The sequence below is a fragment of the Abrus precatorius genome, unplaced genomic scaffold (genome assembly GCF_003935025.1).
Source record: "Abrus precatorius isolate BTA unplaced genomic scaffold, Abrus_2018 Scaffold11, whole genome shotgun sequence".
Taxonomy (NCBI): Eukaryota; Viridiplantae; Streptophyta; class Magnoliopsida; order Fabales; family Fabaceae; genus Abrus; species Abrus precatorius.
The window spans coordinates 18814363-18830704 of NW_020874303.1; the positions used below are offsets into that span (position 1 = coordinate 18814363).

The window sequence follows — 16342 nt, forward strand, 5'->3', positions numbered from 1 at the left end:
GAGTATCTACAAAAAAATAAAATAAAATCCTCAAACCAACAAATAAAAACTAGTCCTTTTTAATCGATAAATATCATCAAAATAAATTTTGTCTTTCAATGAAATATTTTACATATACATTGTCAGAAAATAAATATATCATGATAAGTATATAAATAACTAATAATTTACTGCTTATGCCAGAATTTATTTGCAATAACTAAAAATATAAAAGAAAGAAGGAGAAATAAAAGCTAAACATTTTTATATAACTAAATTAGTACATTTTATTAAAATTTTAAAGTTATACATGTAATTGTGTAAAATAATTCATTTCCATAACAGCCAAAGAATCTCTCAATATATTACTGATTCAACACACACAAAAAAAAAAAAAACGTTTTGCAGTTACAGTATCAAGCTATAAATGTTTTCGAATTTACAAGATTATAATAATTTAACAAAAATTATTAAATAGTTTTTTTTTCACACCCTTAAAGGATTTAAAATATGTTTAAGTTGTGAGCCAATCTAGTTCAACCCAAATTACTAATAAGTTATATTGCAGAAGATTAAGTTCACAAAATATACGAATTATTATAACTCAATTCAATAAACTTGTAGGTTATACAAAGTTAACTTGCGATGAGTTGGATTTAACCTTGTAGATTGCAAAAGATTAATGTTAAATTTATTATTTGATGATTGGTTAATACTTTTTATTCAGTATTGTTAGCTAATAACAAATACTAATTGTAAAATTATTATACGGAGTTCATTTCTTATAATGTTTTAATATTGTTTTGGATTTTTTAAATATTAAGTGACCTAACTCACTACGTTACTATTTTTTGTTCATTATAAAGGTTAATCAATTTAAGTTGAATCGTTTCAAATTTAATCCATAATAATTTAAGATGAGTCATATTTGGGTGTTAAAAATACTTAAAAAATAAAGTTGTATAAAAAGAAGAAGAAGAAGAGAAAAAACAAAAACAAAAACAGTGTTTATTATCTTTGTAAAGCAATGAAACAAGAAATGAGACCCACATGTCAAGAGGCAATACGCCCACGTCAGTGATCCATATAAACCCATCCTTCCATGAACTCATGAATAGCGGTTTTCCGTTCCAACGTTCACTCTTCTCACTCTCTGTGTGAGACGTTCCAACTCACCAATTCTCTCTCAGACGGTCACAGCCACCGCAACAAATAGAGCCGTTGGGAATGGAATGGTAGCTCTAGAAACTCCATGTTCCCTTCCAATGCCATGCCGCTCACATTCTTTATTATTTACCCTTTTCAAACTCACTGTTTCATTTTGCATTGGATGCTACCTTTTTTAAGCTAACTACCATTGCTTCTCAAATCATAACTAGTATCTTTTTCTTCCAACCTCTCTCTTACGTCCTCTATCTATATTATCTTAGCCTATAGCGCAGGTTCAGGTTAAAGGGTGTTTTTGTTACGGGACAAAGAGGACATTCTTTGCTCAGATCTGCAAAGAAGATAATTAAAAAATGGCTTGGGTTGGAGCCAAGTGAGTATAGCTGTAGCCCCTGCTTTCAACTTCGTTTATCTTCCAATGAATTTTGAATTTTCTCGATTTCGCCATCTTCTCTGAAAAGTTACTGCGGAATAAAGAGCAAAAAGATGCACGACAATCTGGGGGAACTGAAAGAAACAAACTGCTTTTATTAAAAAAATAAAAAAGAAGAAGAAAACTTTAAAAACAGAACCTGCAAGCTCATTCTTTTATGCACAAGTTTCTCAGTGTCCGTTTCTACTTTCATGGACAATCTTCTAGGAATCAGATTTCCTTTCCCACCTTTTTTTTTTTTTTTTTCTCTTTTGGGTTTTCCCTTTTGTCTTAAGCTCTCGCTTTATTTCTTTCATTTTGGTTTTCTCAAGCGGGAAATTTGGTTTCTTTTTAGTTTCCACTAACAAACTTGTGTTGATTCATTTCAGTCTATGCAGTAGCAGTCTTGTTGCAGTGTAAATAAGGTAGCAGAAGAAACACCTCGTTCCTTGCTGCTGCTGCTGGAAGTGGAAGCAAAACTTGAAATGGAATTACTACGCATTTTGTCTTCCATTTGCTTCTTGTGTTTTATTCTCTGGCAAGGAAATGCTGAACCAGTTGAAGATAAGGAGGCTTTGCTTGATTTTGTGAAGAAGTTTCCTCCTTCTAGGCCTCTGAATTGGAATGAAAGTTCCCCCATGTGTTCTTCTTGGACTGGAGTGACTTGCAATGAAGACAAGTCAAGAGTAATAACAATTAGATTACCAGGGGTTGGATTTCATGGCACTATTCCACCTGATACCATTAGCCGTCTCTCAGCACTTCAAACTTTGAGCCTCAGATCCAATGTGATAAGTGGACATTTTCCTTCTGATTTCACCAATCTAAAAAACTTGTCTTTTCTCTATCTTCAGTTCAACAATCTGTCTGGTCCTTTGCCTGATTTCTCAGTCTGGAAGAACCTTACTGTTGTCAATTTGTCCAATAACCGTTTCAATGGTAGCATTCCAGTTTCACTTTCCAATTTGACTCAGCTTGCTAGTTTGAACCTCGCAAACAACTCTCTTTCTGGTGAAATTCCGGACCTGCAGTTGTCCAGATTGCAGGTGCTGAATTTGTCTAACAATGATTTGAATGGCAGTGTGCCTAATTCCCTCTTGAGGTTTCCTGAATCAGCATTCTTTGGTAACAATGTTTCTTTCGGAGGTTCTCTTGCTGTTTCTCCTGTGCCTCAACTGGCTTATGAACCATCTTCAAAGTCTAAGAAACATGGAAGGCTCAGCGAAACCGCACTGCTGGGAATTATTGTTGCTGCTGGTGTTTTAGGCCTTGTGGCTTTTGTTTCTCTGATGTTTGTGTGCTGCTCAAGGAGAAGTTATGAAGATGAGGTCTTCAGTGGGAAGTTGCAGAAGGGAGAAATGTCTCCTGAAAAAGCAGTCTCAAGGAACCAGGATGCAAATAATAAACTGGTTTTCTTTGAGGGATGCAATTATGCCTTTGATTTGGAGGATTTGTTGAGGGCTTCTGCTGAGGTGCTGGGAAAGGGAACGTTTGGTACTGCATATAAGGCAATCCTAGAGGATGCAACCACGGTTGTTGTAAAGAGGTTAAAGGAGGTTGCTGTTGGTAAGAAGGATTTTGAGCAACACATGGAGATTGTAGGAAGTCTCAAACATGAGAATGTGGTTGAGCTGAAGGCATATTATTATTCCAAAGATGAGAAACTGATGGTATATGATCACTACAGTCAGGGGAGCATCTCTTCTATGTTGCATGGTATGTTCCATTGTTTTAGCCCATTTCAATTCCAATTTACTTATGATCTGACACGTAGTTTGCTTAAATCAAATACTAGTAAAGACATATTTGGTCAATTTTACTATTTTAGATGAAAGCAGTTTCTTGAATGTTTTCACTTCTCTAGCTTAGCTATAGCTACTCGCAACCATATGTGACTGTAAACATAGGAGGCCTTCGTATGTTAAGTTTACCATAACTTGATTGGCCTTCCTCTTATGAATTTGAATCCTCTAAAGTAAAGATATATAAAGTGAGAAAGTAAAACTGTATTTATCAATACTTTTAATTAAAGTATCTTGTAAAGTTAACTCATTTCAAATTACAGTATATACCCTTATTTTCTTACTTTACGTATCTCACTTTAGTGGAGCCAAATCCTCCTCCCGAATGTTAAACCTTGAGCATATACTTACATAACTAAAAGAGTTAAAAATAAACAACTTGAACATATGTTTGCTAGGAGCAACTGTGAGGGGGTGTACGAGCATGGCTGTTATGTTATTACTATTTTTTAGAATGACTGTTAAGCTTTAATATTAATTGCAAATAGTGAAGTTGTACAAGCACTCAAATATTGAACATCACCAATCAGAATCCGCACTCAGGAGGTACGTAAATATGTTGATACGTCTATCTTTTCAATTTTTGAGTGCTTGTACAACTTTAATACCCCCTTAGTAACAAACAAATCGCAATTTCACACTCTTAGATACCCTGTACACAATATTTGCTGTTTTAATGGAGAAGTCAACATGCAAATTATACAAATAAATAATCAATTAGAAACAATTTGTCTTGAATATGCTATTCTATTCTAATACATTCTACATATGACACATCTTTACATGTAAAAGTATCTGCTTTGTGAGAGTTTCAGGTAAAAGAGGAGAGGAAAGGGTGGCGTTAGATTGGGACACTCGGCTGAAAATAGCTTTAGGTGCTGCAAGAGGCATTGCACGTATCCATCTCGAGAATGGTGGCAGGCTTGTACATGGAAACATAAAGTCCTCAAATATCTTTCTCAACACTAAACAATACGGCTGTGTATGTGACCTTGGCCTGGCAACCATATCAAGCTCACTTGCCTTGCCAATATCACGAGCCGCCGGTTACCGAGCACCTGAAGTTACTGACACAAGAAAAGCAGCACAACCCTCAGATGTTTACAGCTTCGGTGTTGTGTTACTAGAGCTTCTGACTGGGAAATCTCCTATTCACACTACTGGCGGTGATGAGATTATCCACTTGGTGAGGTGGGTTCATTCAGTTGTGCGTGAGGAGTGGACAGCTGAAGTGTTTGACTTGGAGCTTATGAGATATCCAAACATAGAAGAAGAGATGGTGGAAATGTTACAGATAGCCATGTCATGTGTGGTTAGGATGCCTGATCAGAGACCTAAGATGTCTGAAGTTGTGAAGATGATAGAAAATGTTAGGCAGATTGATACAGAAACTAAGACATCATCTGGGAACCAAGCACAACTTCAATTATCTCAACGTGGCAATGATAATTCTCCTTCCACTCCTTCCTACTTCCCATAAGGTAGAAGATGAATGGAAGATGTTTCCTTTATTTGATTGTAGTGTATTTTTCAATGTTTTTCTCCAAGTTCTGAACAAGAGCGTGGTTATATTATAATTATTATTTTTATCATTGTTATTTTTTCCTATATTTAAGTTGCTTGAGTTGGTTAAACATATTTCCTATATAGCGTGAAGCATTTCTTGTGTATGTGAAGCAATTCTTTACCAAGAAGATGCAACTGTTAATCAGAATATAAGAATTTGAGAATTCTAAAAGATATGGAAAAATGGGTCGTCAAATTCATGAGATAGGAAAAGCGAAAAATGAAGTCAATGCCAATGTATATTAAATTGTTAAGTACTCTGTATTAATTCAATTTCATATAGAATAAGAAGTTTGAGATTGAGAGTACTATGAAAATAATACGACAAAAGATTATAAAAACAGTGGACAGAGAGCACGAGCAAGAAAAATCAAAAGAAGTTTTGTCCCCTTGACTTTTCAGAGGAGTCTTATACTTCACGAGCGTAGAAATGTTCGCCGGACTCAGGTTCTAGCATTCATTTGTTGCCATTATTTGATATCTCAATTATTGAAATAATTTATTAATTATATAATAATAAATATAAAAAGGCAAACTTATTCCCTATTCGTTTTAAAGTAGAAAAAACCAGATTTCTACTTTTTAATAGAACATGCATATTTTGATATCAATAATTTAAAATTTCTGAACTATAAACTTAAATCGTTAGCTTAAGATGAGCCAGACAAACGATGGAATGCACCTCCTGCAATTCTTCCTACTCAATTGCGGAGGATTCTGCCTCTTTTTTTCCATGCAGAAATTCCTCTAGATGGATGCTGCGTACTATTTTTCATATAATCAGCCAAAAACTGAATAAAGTTTAACACGTAACAAGCTGTGATTCGATCATTTTTATGGGAATAAATTATTTTTTCATATAACATTCTTTTGTCAGTCTTCCTATAAACTAAAGGAAAAAATTTTAAATTTTTTATATTTTAATATATTAAATATATCTTTTATTTAAATTTTGAAATAAAATATTGGAAATGCTTGATAATTGAAGGGTACTGATTAAGGATATATACACACACACACACACTATTTATTAATCCTTTCATACTGTAAATTTTAATATATTTTAACAAATCAAAAGCTTGATTTGACACTGGAGATTGCTAAAAAAAATAACAAATATTTTAATTTGATAAATTCATAAGTATTTTTAATATAATAAATATAAACTATTTAGTAGTTATTTTGCATATTTATTTCTTTAAGAAGAGTTGTTAACAAATAAAAATAAGTTTTTTAACAAATATTTTAAAGAGAACTGATTAAGAAAATCAAATGTAATTTTAATAAACATGTTTAAAGCAAATAAAATATTCAATATCTTATTAATATTGCTTAGCTTAAAACAATGATCAAATCAAATAATGAAAAGATCAATATGTGTCTGTTGGGTCTTCAACATTTTTATATCTGGGTGATGGAAAATATTTTGGAAGGCACGGCTCTTATGTCAATGTGGGTTGGGCTCTGGTTGCTTTGTTTTGGCCCATGGTACAATAGAACTTCAGGCTTCACTAACGTCCATATCCTGTTAGATTAGATTGTCATTGTTATACTTACTTGATCTAGAAATAAATAACGTTATAAAGACTTATTTCGGTGTCAAATAATAAAAATAAAAACAATATCATCTTTAATAAAAAAATACGAGATATAAGAAATTTGTGACTTTAACATATTAAGAATAAAAGGTAAAATGTAAAAAGAAAACTAAAGAATTAAGAGATACAAATAAAAGTAGACCATAGGAAGGTTTTACTCTTTTCTTTAAAGTTTAAATACTTTATTTTCAGGGGGAAAAAGGGCCAATAAGCTATTAAACAAACATTACCCATTGTATATGGATTATGGACCAAATCTATGCAACACAAACGCCCCTTGAAATCTATATCTATATATCAAGAAAAAAAATCAACGAAGCACGCGTTTAGTTCCGCAGTTTTGACTCCTTAATATGGACTTGGGGATACAAAGTCAAGTTTGCTCATTTCTAACACGGTTGATTTCACGTTAAGTTTACATAGAGTAGTTAAGGAATTTAAATTAAAATATAATTATTAAAATTATGGTAACAATCTGTTGATGATATGAAAAGGTTATATTTTTCATTCTTTAAAATTAAGGTTGTCAATTAGTCTTTTTAATAAAAGAAAATATTATTTTTAACCCTTAAAATTAAATTTAAGCAACTAATAGTAATTAGGCTTTGTTTTCCAAAAACATTTATTATATTATATTTTAATAAAAATGTACCATTTTTAAATGCTTAATCTTAATCATACAGGTTGAAGTTAAGAAAACCTCGTTCTAACAAGACTCTGATTTTTCTAGTAACGGAAAAACACGATTTTCAATACAATGTTAGCCAAAAGGAAGAAAAATGTGTCGTTGGAGTAACAGCAATTTGAGAGGCGATACAACGTGCATGAAAACAAATGGATGCTGTGTTTGAAAATTATGAACCAAATACACATGCAGCTAAACATACAAATTAAGAAGGTTCCGCAAAAGTTGACAGTTTCTTCTGTGGACCATAGTAATTTTACAACTTTGGGTATAAAAGGTGCAGTAGGGGAAAATTCCCATTCTCATGAAAAGGAAGAAGGTAAAGATGGTCTTAATTGTGGGTGCAGCTACCCTTTGAGAAGCAGATCCCTGCTCAGCTAGATCACGTTTTCAATTTTCCATTTATTACTCTGGTCAAATGGATCTACCATCCAGGGCCATGTTAAAATTGTTTTCCTAATTCACTCAAGAGTCATTGCAAAGGTATTTTAATGTTTCCACCAGATACTCATTTTATTATAAATTATCCCACCAAATAAGTCAATGCCCATTAGATTCTTGGAGTGGATAAAGAAGGAAATATCGTGATTTTTGAAGGACATAACTTTCAGATAGATTCTCATATTGGTTGTGGTTATTGAATATTTGAGACAAACTAATAAATAAATGAGATTATATGTGGGAAAGAAGGGATATGCTTGATAGTAAATACTCTGAACGATTATCCTTTTCAGGAGACTGTTTTCGCCCTACCACAAACCACATTTATGAAGTTAGTTAGAGAGGGAGACTGTGCTAAAATACAAGCAAAATAGCTCATGATATTCTGTAAACTTGTCTTCACTAGAGCAAGTAAACTTTTTATGATTTTTTAAACCTATATAAGACTATACACAATAAAAAATTATATAATTCAGTATATTGACACTATTAAATACTATTTATAATTTTTTTATCATCATTAATTTTGTACATATTAAAAAAAAATCTTACAATTATCATGTAAAGACAAGACATTAAATTAGATGAACCGCTTAATTAATTGAGTAGTGACTAATAATATGAAGTGCAGTGGAGCCATGTGAAAGCTAAAGAGGGGAAAATAAACAGTATCGGTGCTGCTGTTTCAGTAACAATATAATATATTGTCCATTTTAAATAATAAAATTAAGTACAGAAGAAGAAGAGGGTGTAAGCTTTGAATTCTAATATGGAAAGAAAATATGTTTCATGCAAAGTTGTGTGCAGGGTGGAGTAGTGCTTACCAGATGTTCCAATTTGATGTGCTTGCAAGGCTGGTAGCTACCCAGATGGCAGATGGTGCAGCTCGCGCACATGGTCCCCCAGAAACCAATTAATGGAGAGCCTATGCTCTTCCACTCACTCTTTCTGCTACACAATTCTGTACTAAGTATTCTTGTCCCAACTATGTTCGACATGGATAAAGCTCCAAAACTTTGAGCTAGCTTTGATTAATTTCTCAATAAAAAGTAAAGGATAAACAAATTTAACCATTTTTATAAAATAATCTGTACAGTTTAACTTGTGAAGGAGTTAAATACCTTTTTCCTCAAAAAATTGAGTATACAAGTTGATTTTCCCATTGAGCAAGTGAGTGTTAAAAAAATGAAGACATTTTAACTGAAATGTTTTATTAAACAAAATTTAGTTTAGAGCATTTAGTAGGTCGGCATTTTCAAAGCCTTTCTCAAACACGAGGTTGGGTACTTGGGTTCTGTAATCATGGAGAAATCATGTACAACTGCAATGCAAACAAAACACTGGGTTCAATGTATCAAAATGGGTTGGTTCAACTAGTTTAAATTAGACGAGGTTGCGTGTTCAATATGCGCTTAGGCTCTAGTTTCCCTTCATTAATAATTTTGCATGTTCCCTGGCTATTTCTTCTGAGAATATATATTTTGGACTCAAATGGATTGGGGAGATGCATGACTCGATGATTCCACGTGGAGAAAACTTAAAATCAATATTTACGTTGTAATAATTTTAGGTGAACCTATATTCTTTTAAAATCTTACAAATATCCCTTCACGATACACATATATGTGTATCTAATAAAAAAATTATACAAGAACAGATGAATAAATTTCAATCATTATTATAATACATCTTTGTTTAACTATCTATTTTATTACTTTTATTGCTATCATGAGCCCTTATAAGATGTGAAAATAGCTAAAGTAATATTTTCTAAGTATTTTTTATGAATATAACAAAAAAAAAACTCATTATCCTATTAAAAAATCAACTATTAACTAATAATTATACCAAACTTTAAAATATCACACTATATGCTGTCCTAACTAACGTGCATGATATTAAAAATAACATATCCTTACAGCCATCCATTTACCAAAATCTTGGAGAATTTAATATCCATTGTTTGTTTTAACAAATACAATTAACTGGTTAATTAGCCTGATCCTTTCTCTATTCTTATACAAATAGCACGGAAAGTAATTCGAAGGAAGAGCGTTGGTTTAATTAATGAAACTATAAAGGATATTTTATTGGATAAAATTTAAAAAATCAAAAAAGTTATTCTTTTTTTTTTCTTTTTAAACTAAAGAAAACACGTAATATTATTGGAAAAAAATATTTATCTTCATGTCTGTTAAAATTATCATCTATGAAAGTCTTGGATAGTTTATCAAACTACCAATCCTTATTAATTCAGGTATTCTATAATAGTGCATCCTAACACAAAATAAAATACAATTAAGAAACAAATGAAGCGCCTTGTGTCGTGATTTACTTGAGTGACCAAGTTCTTATAAAATAATATATCGATGGTGCGTGGAGAATGGCCACCTTTGTGTTGTGTCGTCTTGTGTTGTTGTTCAGCAACAGTGTACTTGTACTCATAGTTTATGCTTTGTACTCAGCGTTCAGCAAGGTCTATTAAAATTAACCCATACATTACAGACGTTGTATCTTCCCCACTCACTCTGCCAAAGGAACAGTGCATAACGGGTACCACAAAATCAGGCCACCCCCTACTTATATTATATACACACCAGTACCCTTGACGTATTTCTCAGCATTAATAAATAAAAATTTATTAAATTTTTTATTAAAGTGTAATGAAATGTACTAATATAATTTTAAATTTATTGAAAAATAATTATCCATATTTTAAAATTTTTCTGTTAAATTTTGTAAACAAAGAGGAAAAAATATGTCAATTTTTTAAAAATTCATATCGAATGAAAAACAATTGCTTCGACGCCAGCAACGAGTACATTAGAATATCGTTTTAATGAGGAGGGATGTTAACAGTATTGATTTATTGACTCAAACTAATTGGACATCACTAATGTGTAAGCAACTTAAAATGCAAATTTTAAATAAACAAAAGATTTCAAGGCAAGGGACACACAAATAATGATAAAATAGTTAGTGTGTAAGTTTCACCTATTGTTGATACGATACATTCATTCTCAACTAACTCAAGCAAAAACTTATGATAATCATGATAAATTTTTACAAATTAATTCATACTCTATTCTTTAGTATAAATCCATATCCATACATAAATATTATTCTTTAATTCAGAATACGTAAAAAAATGTTATATATTAAAGTTAAAATGAATTAATAGTACTTTTTAAATTAAATAAACTACTTTTAATTCATTAATTAATACTCTTAGAATATGGTTAGTATTTATCTTAGAAATAAATATTATGAAAAATATTATCAACATATCTTTATTTGATTAATTTTTCATAGACAAAAAATATATTTATTATTTTTAATTAATATTTAAGTGCACTGATTAATGAAAAAAGGAAAGAGGAAAATTGGAGTGTGTCCAATAAAACTGAAATATAATTCAATAATATTAAAAAATGTTAAGTTCAAAGTTAAATTGAAAGTAATTAATAATAATAAAAATTTACTAAAATATTATAATTTTAGTATAATAAATATTTTTAATAAAAAAATATTATTTTAAATTATTTAATATTAACCAAAATATTAAGGTTTATAAAATCTTTAATATTATATTCGATGTTTTTTTGTCATTCACCTGACACGTGACCGACCACGTTGTCTCAACTCCAGCCGTTAAGAGACCGTTATTCAGTATGATCTTAAAATTTATTAAGTGCAGTTGAATGGAGCGGAAATCTTTATTTTAACTTGGTTAAAATAAAATTATAAAAAATAAATTATTCAATCCAATTCAAAATGCAAATTGAATAAATGTTAATTTAGAATTAAATTATATTATAATTTTATGATCGAATTGAATGATTCTTTTTCAAAAATTGATTCAATTTAATTTACAAATGCTCCACCTTTTACTGGAGGCGTTATATGTAAGCCTCTCCTATTTAATAAAGTTACGCATTCATGATTTAAATAAACTTTAAATTTTTAAATAAAAATTATGTTAATAAGTGGTTAACTTCTTTTTTTTTGGTTAGTATCCATGTTATAAATTTTAAATTATACTTTTTTATAAATTATTATGAACTTTAATTTGTGAACAAAAGTGTCTTTAAGAGTAATCTTAAAAGAAAAGTATCTTTAGCTGTTAATTCTCTTCTTCTAGCTTGGAACATCTAATTTTATCAATTCTATTAATTTAAAATTTTATTTTATTTTAGTTTAAAGATACTATTTCTCTAATTTAACAATATTTAATATATTAAACATTTAAAAAACAATTTATAAATTTATTAAATCTAAAACTTATCATTAAATATTTTTTATTTTAAAATTTTATGTTATTATCTGATGAATGAGAAATTTATTAATTTTTATAAAATAACTAACGGTTCTTTCATTTATATTATTTAATTTTAAACACACACGTGTATTAAATATGATAGTTAATGCAATTACGTATTTAAAACTATATTTAGAAAAATATTGATTAAATGAAAACAGCTCTACAGTAATTAATTTACGTATTGAAATGTGATTAATAATTGATTATAACATCTGAAAATGAAAAGAGGAAAGAAAGTAATTAAAGTCTGAAATAAATTATATATTAAAAGGCATTAATTAGGGGGATTTGAATAGGAGAAAGGGGGTTAAACATTAGTAGTATGGAATTGGATGGGAGCTGAAAGTATCCCGAATTGCTCACTTCTTTTCAGTCAAAGTAGGACTGATCTGATCCAAAGTGTCTCTCCTCACGTGATTAGTATGCCTTCTGTCTGACAACGTGTCATATTCTGATTTGCCTTTGAACTGCCACATTCGTATGCGTCTCCTTATCAGCATAAAGCTTAGCAAAAGTAAATGAAAACATTAGAAAAGAAAATTACAGAAATGAAATGTGATTTAGCATATAGGTCCGTTGGATACTATAAAATAGGTTTGAGGTAACAAAAGAAACAGTACTTTTCTTCTTCTTTGAGAGTTTCAGAGCCTTGCCCAATCCCTCCTCGTGAATTTCCTTCTGTTACCTCCGTCTCGTACGAAATCTGCTAGAGAGCAGAGAGAGAGAGAGAGAGAGAGAGAGAGAGAGTAGATAGATGAGTTATTTCATCAATTCAAACTAAGCAAGTACATCGCAATTAACAAGCGCTTCCTCGTTTGATTTCGCCAACCGTTACTGTTTTTTTCCTCTTTAAACTTTAGCCGAAAATTTACACTTTTGCTTCCCTTGACCCCAAATTCTCTAGTGCTTGTGCTGGGTTTGTTTTGTTGGACGCTGTTATTCTCTCCTTTTAAACGTAACTTTCTTTGAAATTGCTCGTTCTTTAATAACACTTTAGAAGCAGTATTTAACCCACATTCATGCTACATTTCTCTCCCTTTTAAGCTTCTCTCTGACGTGTTATCTCCTTTATTTATTATTCTCTTCTTCTCCCTCTCAGTCTCCCCTCCCTCTGTGTCCACTCTCCAAGGAATCTCTCTCTCTCTCTCTCACCACCCTTTTCTCTTTCTCTTTTTCCATTTCCTTTAGTATTGGTTTTTCAATTCACTCACCCACTTCGCTTCAATGCTATAACACCAACACCAACATAAAAGCTTCATCTTCATTTTCAACATGGCTAAGCACATTCACCGCCTTAACCGCACCAAACTACTCATCACACCCTCTTCACAAGAACATTACCCAATGAAGAACCATCCCTATCCTAAACTAGTACGCATACGTGTCACCGACGCTGACGCCACTGACTCCTCCAGCGACGAAGACCAACCCTCCGTGTCCTCCACGCGCCGCCGACTCAAAAACTTCGTCAACGAAATTATAATCGACTCCTGCGACAACCATGGCGCTGGTGTTGTTTCCCGGAGGAGAAGCAGGAACAAGTGTAACAAAGGCGTGTCTCCGGCGACTCGGCGGCAACCTGGAATATGCTCCGGGAAGAAATTCCGGGGAGTGAGACAGAGGCCGTGGGGGAAGTGGGCGGCGGAGATAAGAGACCCGTCCCGCCGCGTGCGGTTGTGGCTGGGAACTTACGATACCGCCGAAGAAGCCGCCATTGTGTATGACAACGCGGCCATTCAGCTTCGTGGCGCCGACGCGCTCACCAATTTCATAACGCCGCCGGCGGAGAATAAAAAGTCCGGTTACAATTCCGGCGAGGAATCTCGGAACAACGACTTGCATTCCCCCACTTCGGTTCTTCGGTGTCGTTCGTATTCGGAGGAAGTTGAGTCCGTTACTGCGAGAGACGATGTGGTTGATCCGGCTAGTGAGTGTGAATATTCGTGCGTTTCGGAAGATAAGTTGAAGTCGGAGTCAATATTTCCGATTCCGAGCGATTCAGTGTTTGACTTCGAGAGCACGTTGGATATGTTCGACGACGTCGTTAATGTGCCGGAAAGTATCTTCTTCGCTGACGATTTTGTGAGTTTGGATTTTGGGTTCGGAAATTGGCATAGCGAGTGTGATAATTTCCAAGATATTGGGGATTTGTTTGTTTCGGATCCCCTTTTAGCTCTTTGATTCATTTGCTTTGTTTGGTTAATAGTATAACACCATTCTCGTCATTTTATTGCCAACAAAAATGGGCAAGTTTTGTATCGGCGGGAACTGAGAGTTGCTCCTTCGTAATGCTATCAGTTTTGTTTTGTTTTGTTTTTGTTAGGTGAAAATCAAATGTTTATTTTATTTTCGTTTTTAATGTGGTGGTATCTGTAACCATAGATTTTCTACTATAATATATGTAATATGTTTATTAAGATTTAAGACTGGTTGGAAAACCGTGCGTCCCACGGTATTGCCTCGATTTATTTTTTAAGTACTTCAGTTCTCATTAGTTACCTGTTTGTTTTATTTTTCTTTTTTTGTCTCAAATGCTGTAATTTACACCTTCTTGGTATACAAATCTGCGGTTTGCTTGTAAAAACAAACAGGCACTACATTGGTAATGTACATACTATAGAAAACATGTTTCATCTCAACACTTACGACAACCATATATATACAAGGGTGTTGAGAATTGGTTAGAGATAGATGGGTTTGGTTTGATCATCACTTCAACTTAATCTTATTAATAATATATGCTTTGAGATTGGAGTCAGGATGGTTTGCTAATTTAATATATAAATTTAAATATTGTATATGAAATAAAAATGAAAGTATATTTTATGACATACTTTGAAAAAACAATTTTAATGCAAATATATTATTATGTTATGTAAAATGTTATTAATTAAGTTAAGAAGTTTTATTATTTAAGAGTGTTTAGGCGAACAACTAAATTAAACACTTATCAAAGGTTCGTCGCAAAAATTTGATCATTAAATTTATTGTAGTAAGTTAAAATTTTATTTTGATATAATATAAAAAATAATTAAAATCGATTTTAAAAAATTGTAAGAGTTTAAACTTTTTCTATAAACTCCTCCTAAACATATTTTTATACGTAAGTATTAAAATATATATAAAAAAAACCATTGAAATTGATAGAAGTAACTCAATGTATAACCAAACACATTTCTAAAATACGTCACGTCTAAATTTTCAAAACATAATTCAGCAAGATTAACTTCACGCTAGATCAAGTTAATAATATATGACAGCTCTTAAACACTTACAACCATTGAACAAATATTAGTATAATTTCAAGAGACACATATTTACACAAAATATACTAGGCTTAATTATATTTTTTCTATTAAGTTTTCTAATTTTAAAATTAAGTAAAATTAATTTCTTTACCTTTAATTTAAATCTTTAATTTTATATTTTATATTTAAATATTTGATAGTTTATGATAGATTTGAAATATTAAATAATTTTTAACGTTTACTTGTACGATATTTAGTTAAAATTTGTTAAGATTTAAAGAATTTTATAAAATATGAGACTAGAGTTTGAATAGTAAAAGTTTTGACAAATTTTTAATTTGAGCAGAATTTGATATTTTAATTGTTAATATTTTAATAAGAAGCTTACTTAATTTATTTTATATAAAAATAATAGTATGATTTAAATATATTTTTAATTATATATTTTAGTAAAATTTTTATTTTAATCTCTTTAAATAGTTTTTAAATCTTATTTTAAGTTATTATTACTAGTATAGTCCACTAAAAGGGTGTTACATATAATTTTTTATTAGATCACGTTAAAAGAATTACAAAAAATATACAGATAAAAAAATATTTGAAAGAATTGAAGCTAAACATTTATTAAAAAGTTGGAACAAAGAACACATGCAAGCAAACAATAAACATTTAATATGTTCAACCGTCAATGTATTAACAAATTAAACGTACGAAATTTGTGAGTTGCTATTCATAAGTAAATTCATTCATTATACCATGAACGTTCATTATAAATTATAATTACCGGTGCATAGTAATACCCACTTTCGTTTTCACTGTGGTGGTGTTTGTAACGAGAGAATTCCTATTCTAAATATATGTTTATTAATTGGCATGAGTCGTTAACATTAACGTTGTTGCATCCATTGACTAACTACTTTTTTACAGCAACATTTCTAAATGAGGACAAGTCATTTGTAAATTTGTTCCATTTACACATTTAAACGATAAATGCAATACTACTACGAGCCTAAGCTTATTTAATGCATCTGGTAATGCGTATTATGGGTATTCAAGAGACGGGTGGATATTTATTTGAACATTTACCTAATTCAATTAAAACTTGATAACATGTGGGAATGAG

At 31.3% G+C, this 16342-nt stretch overlaps 2 protein-coding genes across 2 annotated transcripts; both read left to right on the forward strand.

Annotated features, from left to right (window-relative positions):
* Nucleotides 1-1123: 1123 nt before the first annotated feature.
* LOC113854171 (probable inactive receptor kinase At4g23740) lies at nucleotides 1124-4965 on the forward strand. The gene is made up of 3 exons (XM_027485055.1): nucleotides 1124-1519; nucleotides 1948-3274; nucleotides 4176-4965. Exons 2-3 carry the CDS (start codon nucleotides 2044-2046, stop codon nucleotides 4838-4840), a joined length of 1896 nt encoding a protein of 631 aa, XP_027340856.1. The 5' UTR covers nucleotides 1124-1519; nucleotides 1948-2043; the 3' UTR covers nucleotides 4841-4965.
* An 8278-nt stretch (nucleotides 4966-13243) lies between these two features.
* On the forward strand, nucleotides 13244-14152 carry LOC113855750 (ethylene-responsive transcription factor CRF2-like). Its single transcript, XM_027487381.1, has one exon. It carries the CDS (start codon nucleotides 13244-13246, stop codon nucleotides 14150-14152), a length of 909 nt encoding a protein of 302 aa, XP_027343182.1.
* The last annotated feature ends 2190 nt before the right edge of the window (nucleotides 14153-16342 follow it).

Excerpts from the sequence above, each read along its gene's own strand:
- LOC113854171 (XM_027485055.1), top strand. The coding sequence starts at position 2,044 with ATGGAATTACTACGCATTTTGTCTTCCATTTGCTTCTTGTGTTTTATT. Across the intron at positions 3,275-4,175 it reads CATCTCTTCTATGTTGCATG|GTAAAAGAGGAGAGGAAAGG; the intron begins GTATGTTCCATT and ends TGAGAGTTTCAG.
- LOC113855750 (XM_027487381.1), top strand. The coding sequence starts at position 13,244 with ATGGCTAAGCACATTCACCGCCTTAACCGCACCAAACTACTCATCACA.